The 22,614-nt window shown below is 40.9% G+C and overlaps 1 protein-coding gene across 5 annotated transcripts in view; it reads right to left on the bottom strand.

Moving 5' to 3' along the window:
- GRIA3 (glutamate ionotropic receptor AMPA type subunit 3) overlaps positions 1-15,664 on the bottom strand; it is a 482,288-nt gene extending 466,624 nt beyond the window's left edge. For 2 of the 5 annotated variants that reach the window (XM_053662342.1, XM_053662343.1), the window contains exons 1-2: positions 15,140-15,662; positions 13,844-14,002 (exon numbers count right to left, since the gene is read on the bottom strand). In XM_053662342.1, the coding sequence (XP_053518317.1) occupies positions 13,844-14,002; positions 15,140-15,248 (268 nt within the window). In that variant the 5' untranslated portion in view covers positions 15,249-15,662. Of the gene's footprint in view, positions 1-13,843; positions 14,003-15,139 lie in introns of all 5 variants that reach the window. The other 3 variants (XM_037154138.2, XM_037154136.2, XM_053662344.1) reach the window with 3 other exon arrangements.
- Between the last annotated feature and the right edge of the window lie 6,950 nt (positions 15,665-22,614).

The following is a 22,614-nucleotide window of genomic DNA, read 5'->3' as shown; positions in this document are numbered from 1 at the left end:
CTTTAAAGAGGATAGAAGGTCAAATTCTCACTTTGGTTGTCCTATCTGGTGGAGGAATAATGATCATTCCACAAGAGCCAAAAAGATTAATAAGTCAGCAAGTATTTATGAGTATTTACTGTGTGTTTGGACCTGTGCCAGGATATAGATATTACAGGATGTTGAGGCATAATTGTAAAGCTCAGCGATTTGAAAATCTACTTAAATGTATAAAATTGGGTAATGGTTATAAAAATCATGGCATATATGTCATAAAATGGTATAATAATATTTATAAATGTGATATAATAATTTATATGAATTAAAATCAAATTTTCAAAGAACAGGATACAAATCTGTGCATATGGTAAAAGTCAATTTTGGATGATTTTATTTTTTTTTACTGCACTTGGATAATTTTTTGTTATCTATACTTTGAAGCTTTTTTTAAACAATCAGCATGAATAATTTTATATTTTAACTTCCATAATCATCAGAAATATCCTACATTTAAAAAATCTAGTTGGGGTAATATGACCAGATGATTTATATACATGAAACAATTAGAGGAAAAGAAGATATCAGCAGTGGTAATATAATAAAACCTGTGATGCTGCTTCAGTACAACATGGTGCTGGTAAAGTTGCAAAATATGGTGGAAAAGACCCCACTCTAGGAATCTGGCAGTCTAGATTCTCATCTTGTTTCTGCCACTTGTGAGCTGCATCACCTTTGGCAAACCTCTTCTTTCTTGGCCTCACTTTTCTCATCTACAATATGAGGTATTTGGACTAGAATTACTTGATTTATCTCCAACAGTGTGATCTATACTAGGACTTCAAGACTTCGTTTTGCTCATTTGCTCAATGTTATACAGGTTAACATTGGGGGCACTAAATGGAAGATATAATTAACATGTCCCCTAAAACTCATGCTTTACTGCATTGCTAATTCACCTGCTGTGGGTGTATTCTTCTCAGCTACCTATTTTTAAAAAAAGACAGGACTGTCATTATTTCCATACTTAACATCATTATATAGCAGTGAAAGTTAAAAGAAGGAAGATTATGTTGGTAGGACATCTTAGAGAAGTGCTAAAAGTTGGAACACCTACATAATAATCTCAGCTCAGCCATCTAATAACTGTGAGACTTTGGGCAAGTCACTTAGCCTCTCTGTTCCTGTTTCCACATTGGAGAGAGAAAAATCAGTAATTCAATGAGACAACATAGCAATGACCTTGGATAGGAAATGGAAAGAAGGAGTGATACAGGTAGAGTAAGGGATATGAAAAGAAAAATTGTTTTGCTCTTCAGTTAGGATTGGGCCTACTGGAGACAGCATGCTGAAAAAAGGGAGACGGGGTAGGAAAAAAGACTGCATTGCTTAGTAGTCCTTAGCAGGATCCTTTGTAGTGAGTCTGCACTTGTGGAATCACCTAGTTAACCTTTGCTCTGGAGAGAAATGGGCACTGAAATGCTGGAAAATCACATTAGCAAAATTTATCTTTTAATCTTTTCATATCCCCTTCCTTTACTATTTTTGGTCTTTCTTAGGCAAGCAACATCAAAAGAAGAAAATTCATCCACTCAAACTGATATGCTTAAAGCTTCTATCCACACATCACCCTTCATTAAAATAACTCAGAAAAATCATGGCTAGGATAGCTCAACTGGCACCACATTTTCCCACATCTAAGTGAAGATTCCAGGATCCACTTTTCCACTTTCAACCACATTAAAATAGACTTTGAATTTGAAGAAAGGTTGTTCTTTCCTTCAAGCCAAGGAAAGTGCCAGGGTTCTCATATTACTATCCATGTTTCTTTATTTCAGACATATCTAGTTCAGATTAAAAGTCAGAAGGAATCATGTTCTTCTAGACAATTCCACTCAATTATAGTATTATTAAATCTACTAGTGTGTATGCCCTGGCTTTAGGGGACATCAAATCAATTCTTTCTTTCTCCTTTGCTTTGCCCCAAAGCAAGTCCCTAATGCCTGAAACAGCATTGCAAATATATTCAACCATGGTCCCATCAAACCCTGTTCCAGCTACAGATTCACGGACAGTACAAATTAGTTTGGAGGACTTTAAGGATAGTCATAGATGGGAAGAATCTTTTTTACAGCTTGGTTTTGACTAGTTCTACTCCACTTCTACACTTTGTGCAGAAAAATGCATCTGAGTTCTTTGACCATGGAGTATTTGAGTATGTATTGCTTACAAGAGGCAAACTGAGTGAGCAAATGTGGATTAATGAGTGAAAGATGTAGAAGGTCAGGGTGGTGGCGAACTAAAAGGTCACCAGTTCGATTCCTAGTCGGGGCACATGCCTGGGTTTCAGGCCAGGTCCTTAATGGTGGCCATGTGAGAGGCAACCACACACTGTTGTTTCTCTCCCTCCCTTCTTCTATCTCTAAAAATAAATAAATAAAATATTTTAAAAAACAAAAACAAAACTAGAACCAGAGAACAGACAACAGACATCCAAGGCCATCTAGGAAGTTGGTGGCAGAGTTGAGACTTAAGCCAAGATCTCCTCATTCCTGCTCCATTGTTAATTCCACTAGATTCCTAATCCCCCTACAGCCTCCCAAGGCAATAAAAAACATGATATTTCAAATGTTATATTTCCTGTAATTTATAAGACTTCAACATAAATTGTGCCATATATATGTGGGTTATTTAGTTTGAATCTGTAACTTTGGGATGATAACTTACCCTTATTGGGAATTACATATTGCAGGAGTGGTTATCTAGTAATTAGAAAATCTAATCAAGAAGTGGTTCTACCAGTACTTCAAGTATTTTTCTCTCTAATGAACACCAGGGGCTTTGTTAATTAACATTCAATTTTTTATTGGTGAAATCAGTAGTGTTCCACATATGTGGATTGGCTAGAAATATGATAGAGGTGTTTCCAAACTTGAAAGATGATATATGCATCTAATAAGATCTATAGTGTTATCCCTTAGAAATGGTACCCAAGGTTTAATTTGTAAATAACCATGTTGGCAGCCACTAATATAGATTTTTGGTTAGCTGCATCCTGCTGCTGGAATATTGTTTTGTCTGCTTCAAGTGTAACTTCATGCAAGTTGCTGCTGGAGCACCTAAAAGGAAAGAAAGCTGGACATGACTGAACCTATGAAATAGGCTCTCCAATTATTTTATGCTTGCTTGCTATTATTTTAATGAAACACAGAATTCTGTTTGAGGTTTACTTTAATACCTGGTAGTGAGACTATGGGGAGAAGACCTATAGCCCTGCCTCTAAGTATGGCAGGCAACTGATATCAAACGAAGTATATGTAGTGATTGTGAATGACCAAATTGGCTTAAGTTAGTTTACAGCTTCAGATATTCTGGATCCCAGTCTAACATTGGTGAGCCTCTTTCTTGGAGGTGTATGGGAAGCTCCTACCATGGGTGAATGTTGGCAAAGCCTTACTTGACCCAGCAGCTTCTCAGTTGTGTGCCTGGGATTTGTGTGTACCAGAATCTAAGAAGTTTCCCCTGTAGCATGCCCTAGAATTACTGCTTCTGACCTGCTGAGCCCTCCTTAATGACCCTGTGCCAGCCAGCATTCTGACCTTGCTGTGGGCCTCAGCATTGCCTGGGGGAAGTTTAGTTAGAATTGAGCATCCACTCAACCATGAAAGGCCACTGGATATACAGTGTATGTATGTAGGACCATAATATAAGTATGTGTACAAGGGAGAGAAGATTCTGCCATATTGAGATACTTTGATTACCAACTAAGAAGAGAAAGTCAAAATAGGGTTTTGACTAAGAAGAGCTTTTATCTCTATTGTTCCCAGTAATTATACCTACCAGTTAATTGAGGTTCCCTCAACCAGTAACTTAGCTGCTAGAAAGAGGTGGTAGTGTAGTTTAGAGATCAGAAACTTGCACCTACCACCTACCATCACCCCAAGTTCTATTATAAATGTTTTTTTGTCCAACAATGGTTTTAAAAAATTGAATGTGAATGTCTTTGGATAAGGACATGGACTCTGCAGATTCCCACAGGCCCTGCCACTTCATACCTGGACCAATTTCCACATTTATGTGATTCACCTGGGTACTGTAATCATTTGTTATTTCAACTTGAGTTGAAATTGAGTTCAGGCAGGAAGGTCTCAGGTAAAATCCTCATTTCACTAATTAGCCAGCTGTGTGACCTTGAGCTAGATGCTTTATATATATATATATATACACACACACACACACACACACACACACAATATCTTCCATTGGGTATGGACTCAGTGAATGGTATTATTATTTCACCTTGGTTTGAAATTTGTTGATAGCAAAAATGGCACAATGAATGCTATAGAAGCTGATTACATTACTGAATGCTTTATAAACTGATTACAATACATTTATTTATTTTTAACAAATGAGTTGACATTTGCCATGACACCTAGTTTACAGTATGGCTAAGGATCAATTATTAGCTAAAAAACAAAGAAGGGAAGACGCATTGTTAAAATGAAAATATTTTTCTTATTTATAATTACCATCTTAAAGAACATTTTTGCTTTGTATACCTCAGAGACTATGACTTGAGACTAGTCTCATTTCTTCCAAGTCTTGGACTTCCAATCTGAGAGCCAAACTCACTAATGTTTGCATGGGCCAACAGCAACTATCTTACTTACAGAAGTAACATATGTGAAAGTACCTTGTACAATGCCTGGTGCTTAGTGGGTTCTCAGCATATATTCAGTCTGAATCCATATATCTCTATTTGCAATACCAAGGCTTATTAAACTAGTGATTCCCAAATAGTGTGCATTATAATTACCCATACAGCTTGTTTAAAAGGCCTATCCTCATTTTATGATATAAAACATGTGGAGGGTGAGGTGGGAATTCATTATTTGATAAGTATCTTTGGTGATTTTGATGCAAGTGGTCAAATTCAAGAAACACTGTTTTAAACTAATTGAAAATTCCATTTGGAAACAACAATGATATATAAGAATATTTCAGAATGTGTTATAGGTTTTGGCTGACTGTGGCTGTCAATGTTTTTGTACCTTAAATTTACAAATGTGTTCACCCACAGAGACCCATACCCATATCTACTGAGTTATTTGTCTATAAGCTGGGGCTAATCCATTTCTGTCTCATCTATTGCTGGGATCTGATCCCTTCTTGGAGAGCTGCAAGGAGGAGGACCACGGCTGCAATGAATAATTGGCAAGGTAGATCAGTGAATCAAAGGGGACTATTTTTTAAGACCTTTAAAAAGATTTTATTTATTTATGTTTGGAGAGAGGGGAAGGGAAGGAGAAAGAGAGGGAGAGAAACATCAATGTGTGGTTGCCTCTCGTGTGCCCCCTACTGGGGACCTGGCCTGCAACCCAAGCATATGCCCTGACTGGGAATTGAACCAGCGACCCTTTGGTTTGCAGGCCTATACTCAATCCACTGAGCTATACCAGCCAGGGAGAAAGGGGACTATTTTTCTATTGCAACATTTTTTTCATCAGTATTTTTTAAATTTATTTTTAAATATATTTGATTGATTATGCCATTACAGTTCTATTCCCCCCTTTATTCCCCTCCACCCTGCACACCCCTCCCCCACCATTCCCCCCTTTAGTTTATGACCACGTGTCTCAAGTTCTTTAGATTCTGTATTTCCCATACTATTCTTGCCCTCCCCCTATCTATTTTCTACCTACCATCTATGCTACTTATTTTCTGTACCTTCTTAAAGGTTAAAATTTCCTCACCACATTGCTGTAGGGAAGGGGGCTTAAGGGGACTAAAGCATAATGAGAAACATACAATAAAGATTAAACTTTAAAAATTCTCACTAGCCCCATCACAAAATTATTTTACTTCTGAAAATATTCCACAGCAATTGTCAGAATCCAAAGGCTAAGATTCAGTTGTAGCAAATGACCATGCCCGCCAGAGGAAACAGACCCACTACATAAGAAAGTTTGATTTGAAGGGTCAAAGGCAACTGATATCTTAGTCAATAACTACCAGAAAAATCCATGAAGATCATATGTTGCAAAATAGATGATTTGTATTTGAGGCCCTCTTCTTCATCTTCAGGAGTCTCCCAGTGCCCCCTGAAGATGTCTTTCTCTGAGTCACTCACCTGTTTTGGAAAGCCTTCTGAGGATCCTGCAAGGTAGTAGGTAGTAATTTGGTGGAAGAACTCTTCTAGAAATCTTAATAGCTGGTAAGTCTTTAACTCATTCCCTTCCAGATAGCATTCTTGCATTTTAGCACAGACTTTTGATGCAGTAGTAACACGAAAAAAGGAATTTGTGGAATTTTAGACTAATGGCAGATTGATGGGGGGCAATATTTTGAGTAATAAGTTGCCATTTGGCATTCCTCAAATGACACTGGGTAAGCTCTTAATGACTTCTCTGGAACAGTCCCAGCTCAGATATGTTGGAAACTGATATTCTCTTCCCTCCCCTCTACCTCACAAGAAATTTCTGGCACAAGCCTTAAAAATGGACTTAATTTTTGGGGCTCTTAGTGACCTAGACAGAATTTGAGTTTTGTTGTACCTCTTGTTTTGAACCCTGTTTAAGAGAAGACAGACAGCTAAGGAACAGATGCTATATGCTTCCTTCTGGCATGCCTTGACCCAGAGCAGCAAACTGGAAAGGCAGTTGAAACTGCATGCCAACCTTAGCTCTCTTGGGCAGGTTGTTTCTAAAAGGGACACTTTGGGGTGTGGCAAGAAGCCAAGATACTGTCATCCTGCTTCACCAGCTACCTCCCCTCTCAGGCTGCCTTCTAGTCTTCATTTCAAATCCTACAAAAAATCATTTCGAATACTTAAAAAAAACTTCTAAGTAGATACTCTCATCAGACATTTAATCATGCCACCTACAGACATGGCTGATGGGAAAAACATTGCTGGGAATAGGGTAGAGACATTCTTGAGTCAGAATGAGCCAAATGCCTCTTACAAAACCTTCTATGGAAAGCAAGAAGGTGGTTAAGAGCTTGTCAGGGAAAGCCATTTTCTTTGGTAATCACAGTCTCTCTACTTATTCAACGCGTGGTTTGAGTGCCAGTAGCATTGGTATCATCCAGGAGCTTGGTAGTAATACAAATTCTTGGACCCCCTCACAAATTAAATCAGAACTCTCATTTTAACAAGATCCCTAAGTGATTGACATACACATGAAAAGGGGAGAAGTGCTGATCTAGACTGATTTGTGTTTTGTAGGGTTCAGGGATCATTGCCAGCTATGTTTCCTCTACTCAGCCTTATCCTTGCTCCTGCTGTTCCTCCAAATAAGGAAAAATAATTTCCTAGTTGAGGACAATTGCTAAAGAAGCCAGTGGCAGTTAGAAACTGAGAAGGGAAGTCCAGACTGAGGCATGTGAACACTTACTTCTTTGACCAAGGCTCAAATGGAAATCCAGCTGAGAGTATTCTGGTTATTTCCATTGAGTGGGAAGGAAGCCAAGTGTACACTTGATATAAGACAAGGGCAGAATGGAGGGAGTTGGAGAAAACACTACTTGGCTAGGCTTCCAAGTCCCTCCAGAGCTACCTTTAAACATCTGTGAGGGGGATATTGCCTTATAATTTTTGCATTCCACATGCCATCACAAGGAAAGGAAACTGTCTGAGATTCAGCTTCCTTACCACATATCCCCCCTTCTATTACTCCTTTTCATGCCAGTGCATCTCCTGCCAGTGCCCACATAGGCACCTTCAGACTCTCCAACAACCTGTTGTTGCTTTGTAATATATATGTAAAAGCTTATACTCTTTGAAAGTCACTTTATTGGTATATGACTGACATACAAAAGGCTGTACAAATTTACCTCCTTAAAAATAAATCCCTATGAACTTGTGCTACTTTCCAAATTACCCCCAAAGGTTTTAAGTTCAACCATGGTGAAGGTGCACCTGCCATACACCCTGGGTGTACTTACCCCAAACCTACCATATGCAGGTACCTTTTAACTTTGGCCTGTAAGGTCTTCCATGACCATGGCCACCCAATCGTTGGTTTGGGTAGAGTGAACATTCACTCTGTGCATCATGTCTAGAAACACCCCCATTTGAATATCTTTCCTTAAAATTGAGACATTAGGGTTTCCAGAGCAAATACTCCCTTGTTAGATATATTAACACCTTTATCACACACTTTCAGCTAGATTCCTATATTAGATTTTTTTAAAAAGCTATCACCCTCAAAGTAGAATGCATGCCCCAAGGAGGATGGACCAGGAACAAAGATATTCTGATGAAGAAAAGTCCAGGGTAGGAAAAATCCTTAGATAAGTTTATTATGGATGGGATGCCAGAATCAGGGGACAATTAGAGGCCAGCAAAGAGGCATCAGCTGAGCAGACAGAGCAGAAGGGGAAAATAATGGCAAGAGAAGTGGTAGCAGTATGAAGAGGACAAAGTCTGTTTATGTTAACCTTTTGCCAAGTACTGGCCCCTTTCTAGGACTGCTGACCTAGGTTAAGGCTAGTCCCACACATAGGCTGAGATTATTTGTAGCTCTTAGCCTGGAGCCCAGACATTTCCCAAAGAGGGAGGGAGTTCCTTTTGTGTCTGGGCAACTGCAACTTCCAAGGCTGCTGAAGATTACCCATTGCCCCCACTTAGAGTTTTAATTGCACCCTCCTGTGGCCATTTCATCAATTTAGACCCAAAGGATCAAAGACAAAGGAAGAAAGTCAAAGCTTGACTATTATAAATGAACCAGGTAAAGTATGCAGATAATTTTCCTGATTTTCAGGGAAGATATAAAGTTTATGAAAGCTTCTTCAAATATGCATGCAGTGTCAATCTAAGAAGTTTCAAGTTAAATCATATGAATAATCATGTTATTCCCCTCCCCCAAAGTTACAAATTCCATGTTCTCAAATTTTGTCCCTCTCTTAAAATTCATGCTTCTTTTTAATCCTTTAACCAATTGTATAAAAATGATAAATCTCTTATCCACAAAGGAAGACTAATAACAACACCTTGGCAGCTTCATTTATTTTTCAATCTCTAAAAATCAAACCAGCCAATCATCTCTGACTATGCATAATAAATAAAATTTAAAAACATATCAAGAGCCAAAAACATATAATAAAAATCTCAACCAGCCCCCATTATTAAATTAAATCTTAGGGGTAGGGAGGGAAATGCAGCATTAAGGAAACAACCTCTGATGAAGGTAGAAGTAGGAGATGTGGAAAATTAGTTTTATTTTAAGGAAAAAAGTTAAAATTGCTAAGAAAACAAAATGTGGCTCATTTTGCAGTAAGCATGGAGAACAAAATAGTTTTCTTTGTTCCTTCCCCTCAAATCCTTCCTGTCTCCTCCATCCCCCTTAGAAGAAGATCAACAGGAAGCTGCCTTGTACGGGAAGTAATACACTTTGTTGAAAGCTCACCTTTACAACCTGCTGATTGCCATCTATTTTTATGATCCAAATAAACAGCATCACTGTCCCCCTCCTCTCCACATAAAAAGTAAATTAAAAAAATAAACCTTGTGAGATGACTTAAATTTTTGACTGACACCACTGAGACAACCTCTTCCTGCTTCAGTGGGCTAAGCCAGCTGGCCAGAGGGGCTGAGAAGTGAGCTAAGCCAGTGAACTTATTGAAGCCTGGCCAGCAGACAGAGGAGAGAGGGAGAGCAGCAAGGGCGCGAGGATGGGGGAGTAAGGGTGGGAGGTGGAGACGGTTAGTATGTGATTTCTTTGATACTGCGCGTCTTCGCCCTGATGCCTAAGATTACATGAAAAAGACAAACATGAAAACAAAACAAATCCCACAAAAGAGCAGAGAATAGGATCAGGGGAGATATTTCCTTCTCTAATGGACCTAAACAGTTAAATGGATCCTGACAATTAGAATAATTAGATAATTAGATTGTGACTCTGTGGGCAAGAGACAGAAACCTGTCTTGGCTAAATACACCTGGTAGCAAAATGTGCTCAGTTATAAAAGTAGTGTGCTCTTAGTTAGCAAATTTATTTTAAATGGCTCAGAAAAAAATAATAAAATAAAAATATGCAGCTGATGAGTTAGATTTAGCCAGCAAAAGGGATTTTGCCTGAGGCTCCATTAGAGCCTGTACTCCCAAGTCCCACTCTTAGTCCCATTATTACTTGCACCTCCACCAACAGATTTTTATTTAAGCCAATGCATTTAGAGCACAATTCCATGGTGAATAACCTTTAAGGTTACATTTGCCTTTTCCTTGCTTCTTGCAAACAGTGCGTAATCCACGAGCACATTTGTTGGCTGTAAAGGTGTACAACAGCAATTTTTGCAATGACAGTGCGGAGAGGGAATATGAGATCTGTGTGCTAATGAGCTGACACTGCAGAGGCTGGGGCGATGTAGTGTGGAGTGCACTACAAGTGCATAGCAGCAAGACACAGAAGGGGACTTCAAGGGAATCAGAGGCATTTCCTGAGGAATCAAGGTACCCAAGCCACACCAAAGGGACCTAGCAGTCCTTTGGTGTTTTCACATCTTCCAAAGCCCTAGGATGATCGAATATGTTTTTTAAAGAACAGACATGTAATTTAAAATGTGTGTAAATCTCTTTTTATATATACTGATTTTATGTGTTTGGCTGTCTATGTGTGTATATGAGTGTATGTATCCTGAAATCATATTATTCACACGATCCTTCTTTCTGGGATTGTATCACCAAATTGAAAATATTTCAGCAAACTCAATTAATTTGTATGAAATGGGAACATGGGCTCCAAATCAGATAAGTCTCTTTGATAAACTTCAATTCACCTCTGAGCTGAGATCCCAAATGAACCACCTTTCAAAACCAGAGAGGCTTTTATTGGCCTCTTAAGACACAATGAAGTTGGAGTCTGTCTTAAGCAAACCTCTCAGGAGTTGCAGAAAAAAAAAGATCACCGGTGAAGAAGCAGTCTTTAAATAACTGATGCCTGGGATTCCTTGCAAGAAAACCTTCAGAATACATTGGAAGAGAGGATTCAGAGGGAGAGCAGAGAGCAGGACACACAAAAAGCATTACCTTTTGTTTATTCTTTGAGCATTTGTTTACCCACATAACTATGCCCTCAAATGTGTGTGCCTGTTTCAGAATTGAGGGCACAGGAAATATCACGGGAAGAAATCAATTTCACTTCTAAGAAGCTGCAATTAAGAATTCTGAATAGGAACAAGGGAAAGTTTTTTTTAAATTTTCACCATCCTGTTCCACATTGAATTAGATAGGAGAGGTGGGTGAGCAGATTTGGACTCAACTGGGACTTTCTCAAATTCTCTCTAGGTTTGCAAGGTTGGGCAGGCCAGAGGATCTAGGGGTCCTTTTCTCTGCAAAATAGTGCAATCAATTGGAAGAATGGAACCTGGAATCACCTGCCAGGCTCCAGTATTGAACTATAGTATTATATGTGGACACCTGAAATCTGTGATATTTACTTCCATAAGAAAAAGAAAAATCAAGGCCCAGAAAGGTATGAGATACACTTTCAGGGCTTTCCTGGCCCTGTAAAATTATTGTTTTCTGCATTCAGAGACTATCAGACTGTGGTTGTACTAGTCATCTTTCTCATACTAAGCTTCTAGGCAGCAGCTGCTCGGAGACAGCTTTGAGATCTGGCCTCCATTCAATGATTGTGACATTCAGAGAAGACTGTTTTGGGGACCAGAGAAGATGACAGCTTTTCTCCTCTCTCTTCTGAGCTGTAAAGACTGAGAGTGCAACAGGCAGCTGGGGACACATCACTGATATCTGGATATTTCTCCTGTGTGTGTCAATGTGTGCATATGTGTGTATTTAGCATAACTAAGGGCAAGGTCACCTCTTTGTTTTGTTTGTCTTGTTGCCTAGTGAGCCACACACCTTATCCAACACTTTCAAGCCTGAAACCATAACCCAGCCTTGTAAGCTTGTTAGCAGAAGTGCTGTGGATTTAGTGTGTGTGTATGGGGGGTGGTGACCAATTTCTTTTCCTTGGCCTAAGAGGTAAGGCATTAAGGTAACTCAGCATCAAATGGATGGCTTATTGCCTGTTCTCAAACCTGAGCTTTTCACATGGCAATGATCATTTTCTGATTGCTCCTTGAGTAAAGTTCCAATGGCCCTGAGCTGGCTGGTGTCAATCTGATCTGACATAAAAAACAGAACTAAAAAACTTGGAAATCAATCATTTCTGAGAAGTCATTTGGCACTCTTATTCCAGTCTTCATCAGTGAAAATGCTCTAGAGTGAGTTGAAATCTTATTTATTATCAATAATAATAAATGCTGATAGTTTAATGTATTTGTTTTTAAATCTGTTCTTATTAATACTTAGGAAGCTGCATTTTGAGCTTCAGTTCCTTGACAAGACCACAGTACTGCAGGATTAAGAATCAGCTTGTGTTGTAAGTGATGTAGAGACAGGCTGGAATTACTGAAATAAGATGCAAAGTATAGACAGACATTTTGTAACTTTCACACTTAGCTAGAATTAATAAGTTCCTATTTTTGTCAATGTTGGAAAGCCAAAGAATATCAAATACAGAGTATTTCAGAATATGTTCATATAAGGATCTGTACCTTCAGCTAAAATTTTCTTAAAGCTAATACTGTCACATTTCTTGCAAAGTATTTAACCCCCATCCTCTTGACCTAAGTCTTAAAATGCAAGGAACCAGTGCCCTTGGAGACTCTTTCAACAGTTTCTGAAAATCACATATCCTTTGAGGCAGAAGAATTTGAAGTCAGTCATATATAAAGTTTCACACAACCAAACACAAATATAACTTCTCTCTTGAATGTAAGTCAGAAAACAAAAATTCCAAACTATACAAGCCATAAAAGCAAAACATATTTATGCCATCAACAGCCTCATTGTTGTGAAAACTTTTAGTATAATAAGCTTAGATAAAAATTATCATTCTTTCATGTAAAACATTCCATTCAAGAAAAACCTGTGTCCAACAGGCTGTCACTCGGGTTCCCTTGGTTTTTACTTCTCAAAATGTCCCCTTTCCAGAGGAACAATCACCATGGCACAACTAGATATTTCAGAAATGGCTTTGGAGCCAATGAAATTCCTTCTTTTTGATACTGTTTGCCTGCTACAAGCCCCCCTCCATCTTTTGCTCTAAGTGTTAAAAACTGTGTTGTCCTTATCAATGAGGGGAGTGAACAACAGTGGGGGAGACAAAACAGAAGCACCTTTTGAAATAGTCACCTGAGCACTGTTTTCGCCTTTCCCCTCAATTTGCCAGGTGTTCATCACTTGTAATCAGTTTGCAGTCTTATCAGTTGCTATCAGAGCTCTCTAGGTAAGAAAGGTGATATTCTAGGACAGAAAGAGGCCAGGCAACCAAGCCCAATATGTCCTTCAAGGTCACTTGTTTGCAGAATTTCTCATATTTGGCTCCTATCTATTCAGCAATTGTCAAATTCAGCTTATTTCTACAGGCAGGCACCAGATTTAACAGGCACGTAATGTACATCCTGAATTGACTCAATCAAGAAGCTTCTTTTTTTAATCTCATCTGAAGAAATTTCCCTGAACAACCATGCTATTTTTTCTTTCCTTTTTTTTCAGTCAAAAGAAAAAAGAAAAAGAAAAACGTGTGGGGGAGGAATTGCCGGTTTAGCAGGGAGGAAAATGAAACTTTTGCATCAAACATTATTCATGACAGAGTTTTTGTACTGCCTGAAGTCCCTCCCTCAGCAGGATCCTTTGGAGTTGGTTTATGCTACATAAAATCTGGATTGACTAGAGCCCCTAAAATATCTATCTACTAAGGCATTCACCCCTCCCCAGAACATATGCAGATCCCAAGCCCCCACAAAATGCAAGTGAGGTCCTCAAGGTTCCAGAGGGAGTAAAAGCATATCTACTTACAAGCATTAGTCACAGAAAAACTATTGGAGGAATCCAAGTGATCTACGTGGTAATTCAAATGGAAGGGCTTCTCGGTGGTGTTCTGGTTGGTGTTGTATAACTGCACAGCAAAGCGGAAAGCGCTGTGCTCCTGCACCGTATTTCTCATGAAAAGTCCACCTATAAGCAAAGGGAACCGAGATTTGGCTTGTGTCGGGTTAGAAACTGGAGAGCACTGCAGCTATGAGATCCCTTTCAATGGTACGGGGTGCGATCATGATTGATTTTCAACCAGTGTGTTTTTCAAGACTCTTGTGAACTCAATTTTGGCCAAGAAACCTGGTTTTCCTCTAGAGTAAGGGGAAGAGAGGCTGATGAGAAGGGGGAAAGGGAAAAGAGGGAAGAAGAGGCTGTTTTGGGGTAGAACGATGGAACCAAGAGTGGGACTTGGCTGTTTCTTAGGCAGTAGGTTCCTCTCCATTGCCCCCCTCCTCCCCACGCACATCTCCACAAGCCTGTTCCTGTTTTCCTGGCTCCAAGGAAAAGGTTGGGAAGAAAAACAATTTAATTTCCCTCGGTGCTCCATCCTGTTCCTCATAGCCACCCCTCTCCACCATGACAATATAGGGTTTGGTTCGATAATGACAACAATTATAACTTCTCGACTTGTAAATACAAACTGAGAGAACTCCCAGTGTCCGGGAACCGGGCTCCAGACAGACACAGCGGCAATTCATGAATTCTTGGTGTGCGTGACTTCGCGCTTCCTCACACAGCTCCTTTCTTATCCCATCCGCTACCCACCCTGACCCCGGTTGTTGCTCGGGTCTGGGGCATCCAGAGTGGATTTCCATTTCCCCCAGCATTGGGCTATATGAGGGGAACTGCAGATACGGGACCTGGCGCCCGGGGCTGGGTTACTCGCCCTAGTGCGGCCAGACGGGCGGCATCACCGTGGGACAACTTCCAGCGGCGGCATATAAGCCATGGCAAAGTCTAGAGCAGCGAGCCGAAAAGCCGCGACTCTTCGTCCTTTTGCAGCCTCCCAGCCTCCTGCATGCCTTCCCTGCTCCCCATATCTCGGAAAACCTGTCAACCCCCTCTCCTGGAGCCCCAGGAATCCCCTCTTGTGCCCAATGCTCCTTGGATTAGTCAGCCCTCTAGGGCTCAAATCGTGGAGATTCCTGCCCGGTCCCCAACCCCAGTCCCTTCCCCAGGCATTGCAGGACTGGGACCTGCGGCCGCAGTAGTCACACCAGGGCAGTGATCTCGCATGCAGAAGAGTCCGGCCCGAAAGGCTGGCTCCCTCGTGCTTACCTATGCTGATGGTGTTGGGGAATCCTCCGTGAGAATGACCCAAAAGCCCCAGGACTAAAAAGAAGACCGCCTGGAGCACGCTTTGCCCCATTTTCTTCTGCCTAGCCATGCTACGCCTAAAACGAAGCTGACTAGAGCACAGGCGCAACTCCGGAGTCGTCAAAATAATAACAGAAAAAGAAAAAGAATTCGCTGGCTCTTTCACCCCCTCCCTTCAAGTTGCTTTCGCTCACTCTTCCTTTCCACCCTACACTCCTCCTCCTCCTCCACCTCCTATCTCCTATCCTCTGGTCTCCTCTTCTCTTCTCTCTCTCTCTCTCTCTCTCTCTCTCTCTCTCTCTCTCTCTCTCTCTCTGTCTCTCTCTCTCCTTCTCTCTAGCTCTCTCGCTCTCTCTCTGTCTCTCTGCTTGTTCTCCTTCTTAGGCTCTCTCACACCCCCTCCCCGCCCCCACCTCACTTCTATCTTCACACCAATCTAGAAGGCGGGTTCACTGACTGCAAGCTCGGTTAGCCAAAGCGATCTTTTTCCCTATCACTGAGGGGTGGGAAGGGGGGGGTTAAAATACAGAACAAAACAGAAAAGACAAAATACCGAAAAACGAAAACCAAACAAAAGAGAGAGAAAGAAAGAAATTATAAGGAAAATCTGACACTTTTCTCCCCCGGAAGATTGTGGGTTTAAAGAGGGGAAAAAAGAAGGGAACAGCGAAAAGGCTCATCGCCTGTGAATTGGGCTCTTCCAATTGGGCCGGTAGGGGCATATCGATCAAAGTTGATCTGACGTGGAATTAAAGCCGCACGCCGCTTAGCTCTACTGCAAACTGCAGCCCCGGACTGCAAAGCCTTGGCGCTGGCGTTTGTCAACACGGGAGATGGGATCAATAGAAATACACAGTCCTCACGTGGACCAGCCTTTCAAGCTGCAACTGGCCCTTTAAAAAAGAAAGGAAGAAAGAAAAGCTGCATTGTCTCTGCGTTTGTATGTCTGTCTCAAAGAAGGGGGGTCTGGGGGCGGGTAGCGGTTACTCCGGAGTCTTTGTAGAGACTCGCAGAAGCAGTCCCCATCACAATGCGCCCGAAGATGCTGCGCATGCCCGGTCCCTACCGCTCAATTTTTACAGCAGAAATCCGAGGGCCAGTGAACAACCAACCGCCCCCAACCCTCACAGGTTTGGGAAGCCAGTACCTCCCGTTCCCAAGCGCAAAGCCAGGCTTGGGGGGAAGGAACAGTGATGTACTGTGTGGAGCTGACTGCTTCACCTGGAGGTGATAACTAAAAGGTTAATGAAAAGGACGCTCAATCTCACTGATGAAGGAAGAGAGAGATGTGGGAATGAGCCGAGATAGGATGAAGATTGAAAGTTAAGGTTAAGTAAACTGTCTTCAGCTACCTTATTTCCTTGATAATGCCTCTGGACATAGTAGCCTAACCCCCTGACTAATGACTCCAGAGGCTATCAGTTCTCCCCTACTCTTCTTTCACTCTGGGCTGTAGAGGAGGAAAGAACCTTCCAAGTCAGGCAGTGCAGCTGGATCTCAGCTGGGTGGTAGTTCCCTCTATAACATCTTGTGGAAGAACCTCTTTGTCTATACACTCTTCTCCCTAGCTCGGTTCTCCGGGGGGGGCGGTGAGAAAAAAAGCAGCCTCTTTATCTTCCAAGTCTTTCACTCCTACCTCAGCTACACTGGAAGTAACGGTTTTTATCCATTCTCCCATGAGCTATTTTCCTTTTCATATCCTCTTGTCCTGTTCTATGTGGACATGATGCCAGTGCACAGAAAACTGACACACATGGGGCAGAAGATGTGGGTGGGGCAGGGCCCAGGGGCCCAACTGGTACACAGGTTACTCTAGGGCTTGGATTTGGCATGACATAGGTTGAGGTCTGGAAGAGAAAGTTTCTATGTCCTTGAGAAACTAGAATAATGGTTCTAGGCTCTTCTCACTTTTCTATCCATTTGATAATGCAGAATCTTTCCATGCCTAATTGCCCATGGAAATATTTTGCCTCCATTTGCTAGTCCATGGTTAAGAGTGAGGGAGAAACCTGGGAGTCATCGGAGACTGAACTTGCAAGTGGTTGGAGCACTGGGGCAAACAGGGGTAGCAGAGACTAGGTTGGTCAACCCTTGACCAAGGTCAGGAGTGAGATAGGATGGCTTAGGAACATAGGCTTAGGAAACAGGTCCAGGTTCAAATGTATATTTTATCACATATAGGTGGTGTGTGGCTTTGAGTGATTTTCCTAATCTGAACCTTATTTTTTTCATCTTCAAAATAAGTGTATTAATATTTTTCCTATAAAGTGATTATGGATTAAGTAAGGATTAAATATAGTAAATGTGAAAGCATCTAATCCACTGCCTGACTTACGGAAGAATCAATAAATGTTAATTTACAAATTCCCTTCTCACTTTCTCACTGTTTAAAAGTGCTATTTTGTCCCCCAAAGTCCCTCATACTGTCAGCCTCCTTTTTCTCCACCATGCCTCAAACTTCAGACTCTGTTACCCAGTCTTTGTGTGTGTTCCACATCAAAATCTTCCCATCGTGGGTCCTTAACAGCCCCAGGAGATAGGAGAGAATCTGGTGGATGTATCTTTACTAAGATTCTTACCCCAGGCAGTGACAAGTTAATCTTTAAAATGACACATTTAGAGAACTCTGTACCAGGGACTACGTTCCTCCTTTTAGATAACATAGTTGTATTTTTAACAGGAACCTTCAATGCCTTGATCCAAATGAATAACTTTAATAAGGAGTTTCAGTCTTGATTTCAGGTGGGTGGACAATACATTTTAGGTGGAGGTGGGTGAGTTTCAGCACACTTAACTTTATTCCTGAAGGCAGCTAGGTCCCCATCCATGCTTAGCCAGCCAAGAGAAGTGGTAGGCAAAAAAAAAAAAAAAAATTGTGGCCATCTTCACTGTAATTTGGCTTAAAGACTAATAGGGTGAGCAGGTAACAAAAGATGAGAAGATGAAAAGCATTTCATTGCCTCTGCACTTTAAAGTCCTCCATTGAATTCAGTAAATGACATGCATCCCTTTCGTTTTCAGTTTCCTCTACCTATCTGTTTCCCACTCTTTTATCTGCTGTCACTCTTTCAACTTTTAGCTGTCAGTGGCAGCTATTGGCAGAATTGGACTAGACCCATTTGAGCCAGCAGGGACACAGTGGTGAACCAGGCATATTGCTATTGGTTGAAAAGCCTGTATATTACATGAAAATATTTTTGCAATTGATCCCTCACCCAAGAAAGCAGTGAGCCACTTTTAAAACTTCATGCTTGGTTTTCCAGTGAGGAGCTACAAATTGTACTAGCAGCATCACAGCCAGCAGAAGTTACCAACAAGGGCCCAAGCACAGCTTTCCCTCTGTTGTTAAGAGGTATCTGTACTGGATTTAGGATTACCTGCTAGTCTTAGGACCCATACTTTACACTTTTAAATGCACTTTCTATGGTACATTTTAAACAACAATAAAATAATTCATTGTAGTTCTTATTGCAAAGTTGTTCTGTATTCTTTCATGAGGTGATTAGCCAAGCCAGAAGAGGGGATGAAGGAGAGGTGTAGGAAAACAAAGTTTACAATGCCACAAAGGGGGCCATATGAAGGGAGCACCAAGGGAGTGGCCTCAACCAAGCAGGTGGAGAGGAGAAAGAGGGAGAGAGAGAGAATAAGAAAAAGAAAGAATATGAATATGTAGAAAAGGGAGGGGAAGGGAAGAGGAGAGGAGAGGAGAGGAGAGGAGAGGAGAGGAGAGGAGAGGAGAGGAGAGGAGAGGAGAGGAGAGGAGAGGAGAGGAGAGGAGGGAAGGGAAGGGAAGGGAAGGGAAGGGAAGGGAAGGGAAGGGAAGGGAAGGGAAGGGAAGGGAAGGGAAGAGAAGAGAAGAGAAGAGAAGAGAAGAGAAGAGAAGAGAAGAGAAGAGAAGAGAAGAGAAGAGAAGAGAAGAGAAGAGAAGAGAAAGGGAGGGGAGGAGAGGAAAGGGGAGGGAAAAACACTTGTTTACCCCTATGAGCAAGTGTCTTTATTGGGGTCAGGATAGAGTACACAAGCAAAAGCATGACAGGATTTCTTTTTTTGGGGAATAATATTAATATTACTCACTTAATTTTATTTTTTAACATTTTTTATTGTTCAAGTATAGTTTTCTGCCTTCTCCTGCTCCCCCTTCCTCCACCCCTTCCCCTCCCTCCCCTGTTTCCACCCCCCTTGTTATTGTCCATGTGTGCTTTATAATTATGCCTTCAAACCCTTCACCCTTTCCCCCTATAATTTTCTCCCCTCTCCCCTCTGGTCACTGTCAGCCTGTTCTCTATTTCAGTGTCTTTGGTTATATTTTGCTTGCTTGTTCATTTTGTTGATTAGGTTCCTGTTAAAGGTGAGATAGTACGGTATTTGTCTTTTACCACCTGGCTTACTTCACTTAGCATAATGCTCTCCAATTCCATCCATGCTGTTGCAAAGGTTAGGAGCTCCTTTCTCTCTGCTGCATAGAATTCCATTGTGTAAATGTACCACAGTTTTTTTTTATCCCCTCATTTATTGATGGGCACTTAGGTTGCCTCCAGCACTTGGCTATTGTAAATTGTGCTGCTATGAACATTGGGGTGCATAGGTTCTTTTGGATTGGTATTTCAGGGTTCTGAGGATATAATCCCAGCAGTGGAATTGCTGGATCAAAAGGCAGATCCATTTTTAGTTTTCTGAGAAAATTTCATACTGTTTTCCATAGTGGTTGTACCAGTCTGCAATACCACCAACAGTGCACTAGGGCTCCCTTTTTCCCCACAACCTCTCCAACACTTGTGGTTTGTTGCTTTTGTTTATTATCATAATCATAAACAAAGGATTTCATTGGTACATTTGTCATTGGGTCACAGTCAGGGGATGGCAAGAAGGAGATCTTGCAGCAGGGGCTAGCATCATCATGCAGGTATACCTGATTACCACGGTGAGGTGCTCACAACCTATTTGTACAGATGTTGAAGCAACATGAAAATATAAAGTTTTAATATTTATAATGCAAAAGTGAAAATAAGTCTTCTGTTCATGAGGTTTCTTTTTCAGGCTTGGTATAAGGGCACTTGTGTAAGCAGAAAGATTGCCTGCCAGCCAGTAGAAATGGGAGAGGGGATCTATATCATACATTGAGCCTCATACTAGCCAATTTGATACCTTGCGAATAAGCAAAATAGTGATACAAATCATCCTGATTCAATGAAAGGAAACTTCTATCCCCTTAAGGGATAGAAATATCCCTTAAGTACCTCTTAAGTATCCCTTTCAGGTAATGAAACCAAGATACTACAGGCATACCTCAGAGATATTGCAGTTTCAGTTCCAGACCACCACAATAAAGTGAGTCATAGTCTTTTTGCTAGTGGGAGGGTCTTGTCTTCAATTTGTAAAACACAGCATTTGAGAAGCACAATAAAGCTAAGGGCAATAAAATGCCTGTATATTCTTTGCCTAATGGGAAGAAAACCTCCTCACTGTTTCACTTGAAACTTTGATTTCTTCAATGAACATTTGACCACCTGCTTTATGACAAATTCTGCTAGGCATCAGGGAATAAAGAATCAAGACAATTTCTGCTTTCAATGCATTTCAAGTTTAGAAGAGAAGCAGATGTTTTCACTGGCAATGACAATGCAACCTGTTAAGTCTTGTGAAAACAGTAAGCACCAGGTACCACAGCAGTACAGAGGAAGTTGTTTAAATATCTGAAGTAAGGAACTTCTCTTATCCCAGCCATTTAATCTCAGGCCATTAAAAAGAAGAGAACAGGATGTTTTCTAAGGATTCTTCCTTCTCTACTGTTCTATGGTTTTATGATTCTATGAAGCAGGATTATTTTAGGAACAGAAAAACTGGCCATGCCTCAGCCTACACTGTAATCAAGAAAATTATCTAGGTATTAGTAATTCTTTGTGGTTATCTCTTGTACTTCCATTCCTGGTTTCCTTTGAAAGAACAAGGTCCATCCATACGGGGAGACTCAGGTTGGGTATGACATTTAAGAAAGCTTGGGTCCTCCATCTTAATTTTCTATTATCCCATCTTCTTTATTATACCACTCCTTCCAAAAACTCCTGTAGAAATTCTCTATGTGGGTATCAAGCCACATGCCTGAGGAGTTGAAATTCCAAGCATGGGCCTTGGAACTGCTTCTGGTAGGAATATATGTATGAGTCAGAAGAAAAGCCTTATGAACTTGGGTTTTATTGCCCCAGAAGTGGCGCCATGGCAACTTCCAGGAGGAGACAGTAACACCAAGTAAACAGTGTTACTGTCCCCAAGTAAATCAGGGAAGTAATTGGTTATCTTAAATTATTTTCAGATTGGATTTCTTTTTATGGATGATGAAAGTATTTGAAATTCATTTTCTGCCCTGAACGCATTTCCAGGAGCTTTGGGGGGGCACAATTACTTGGAGGTGATCTTTTACTTTTAGTCCCCTCCTTCCAACCTTTTTTTTCTGGACCAAGCACTTTCACACTGCCCCCTTTAGGTATCTTAAGGGCTAGTGACCACACACTTGATTTACTCAGTTCCTATATCAGTTAGGATGCTTCATACTTCAGCTAAGACAAAACCCACTAAAACTGGTACAAACAATAAGGGAGATGCATTGGCTCACATAAGTGGAAGGAAAATAAGTAGGACTGGCTTGAGAGCCCAATTAGACTCTAGTTAAAAAGTTTTATCAAAGACCTAATTTCTTTCACTCTCTCTTTCCTGCTTCCCACACGATGGCAAAATATCTGTAGCATTTCCTGTGTTCACATATGCCTTGCATCTTCTTGTATTATTGGTTCAACCTGAATCACATAACAATTCATGATCAAATCCTGTGGTCAAGTAATGTCATACTTAGATCTGAGTTACCTGAACCAATCACCATGGCATGGGAGACAAGATTATGCCACATTCACAGAGAAGAGGGAGTAATCAGTTCTCCTGGATCTGTCACCAAGGCACACAGTTGATGCACAGTGGGAAAGGGAGGTATTGTTGTTGGGAAACAACTATAGTAACCACAAAATTCCTATCTTTCCAAAGACCTGCTTCCTGAGAATTGTGGATAGTAATAATATTACTCTTGAAGTGTCTACAGGCCCCTAATGACTTGCTGAAATTATCTTAGCTTTGGTCTATTAGAGACAGATTGTTCAATGGTGGGACCTTTTGTTCAATGGCGGGACCTTTTGTAATTTTAGTAATTTAACCCCTAAATTCAGTTTATAAGGCATCTGCCTGATATTTAATTATGCTCTTAAGACAGTAATGTTATATTGAGTATCCAGAGTGAGAAATTAATATAGAAATAATTCCTTAGGGGTAGAGTTAAATAGGTTTCTAGATCTTTTTAGGTAAAGATGTAGTGAATACTCTACACATCTTCCTCAGGTGAGCAGAGGTCTAGGGTGTTACTCCATAGGCTATGAAACTGAGGAATCATAGAG

This window comes from Artibeus jamaicensis, unplaced genomic scaffold (assembly GCF_021234435.1).
Source record: "Artibeus jamaicensis isolate MK-2021 breed Jamaican fruit bat unplaced genomic scaffold, CSHL_Jam_final contig_240, whole genome shotgun sequence".
Classification (NCBI taxonomy): domain Eukaryota; kingdom Metazoa; phylum Chordata; class Mammalia; order Chiroptera; family Phyllostomidae; genus Artibeus; species Artibeus jamaicensis.
Note: the sequence above shows the minus strand (reverse complement) of the source record. Positions and strands in the feature narration are given on the sequence as shown.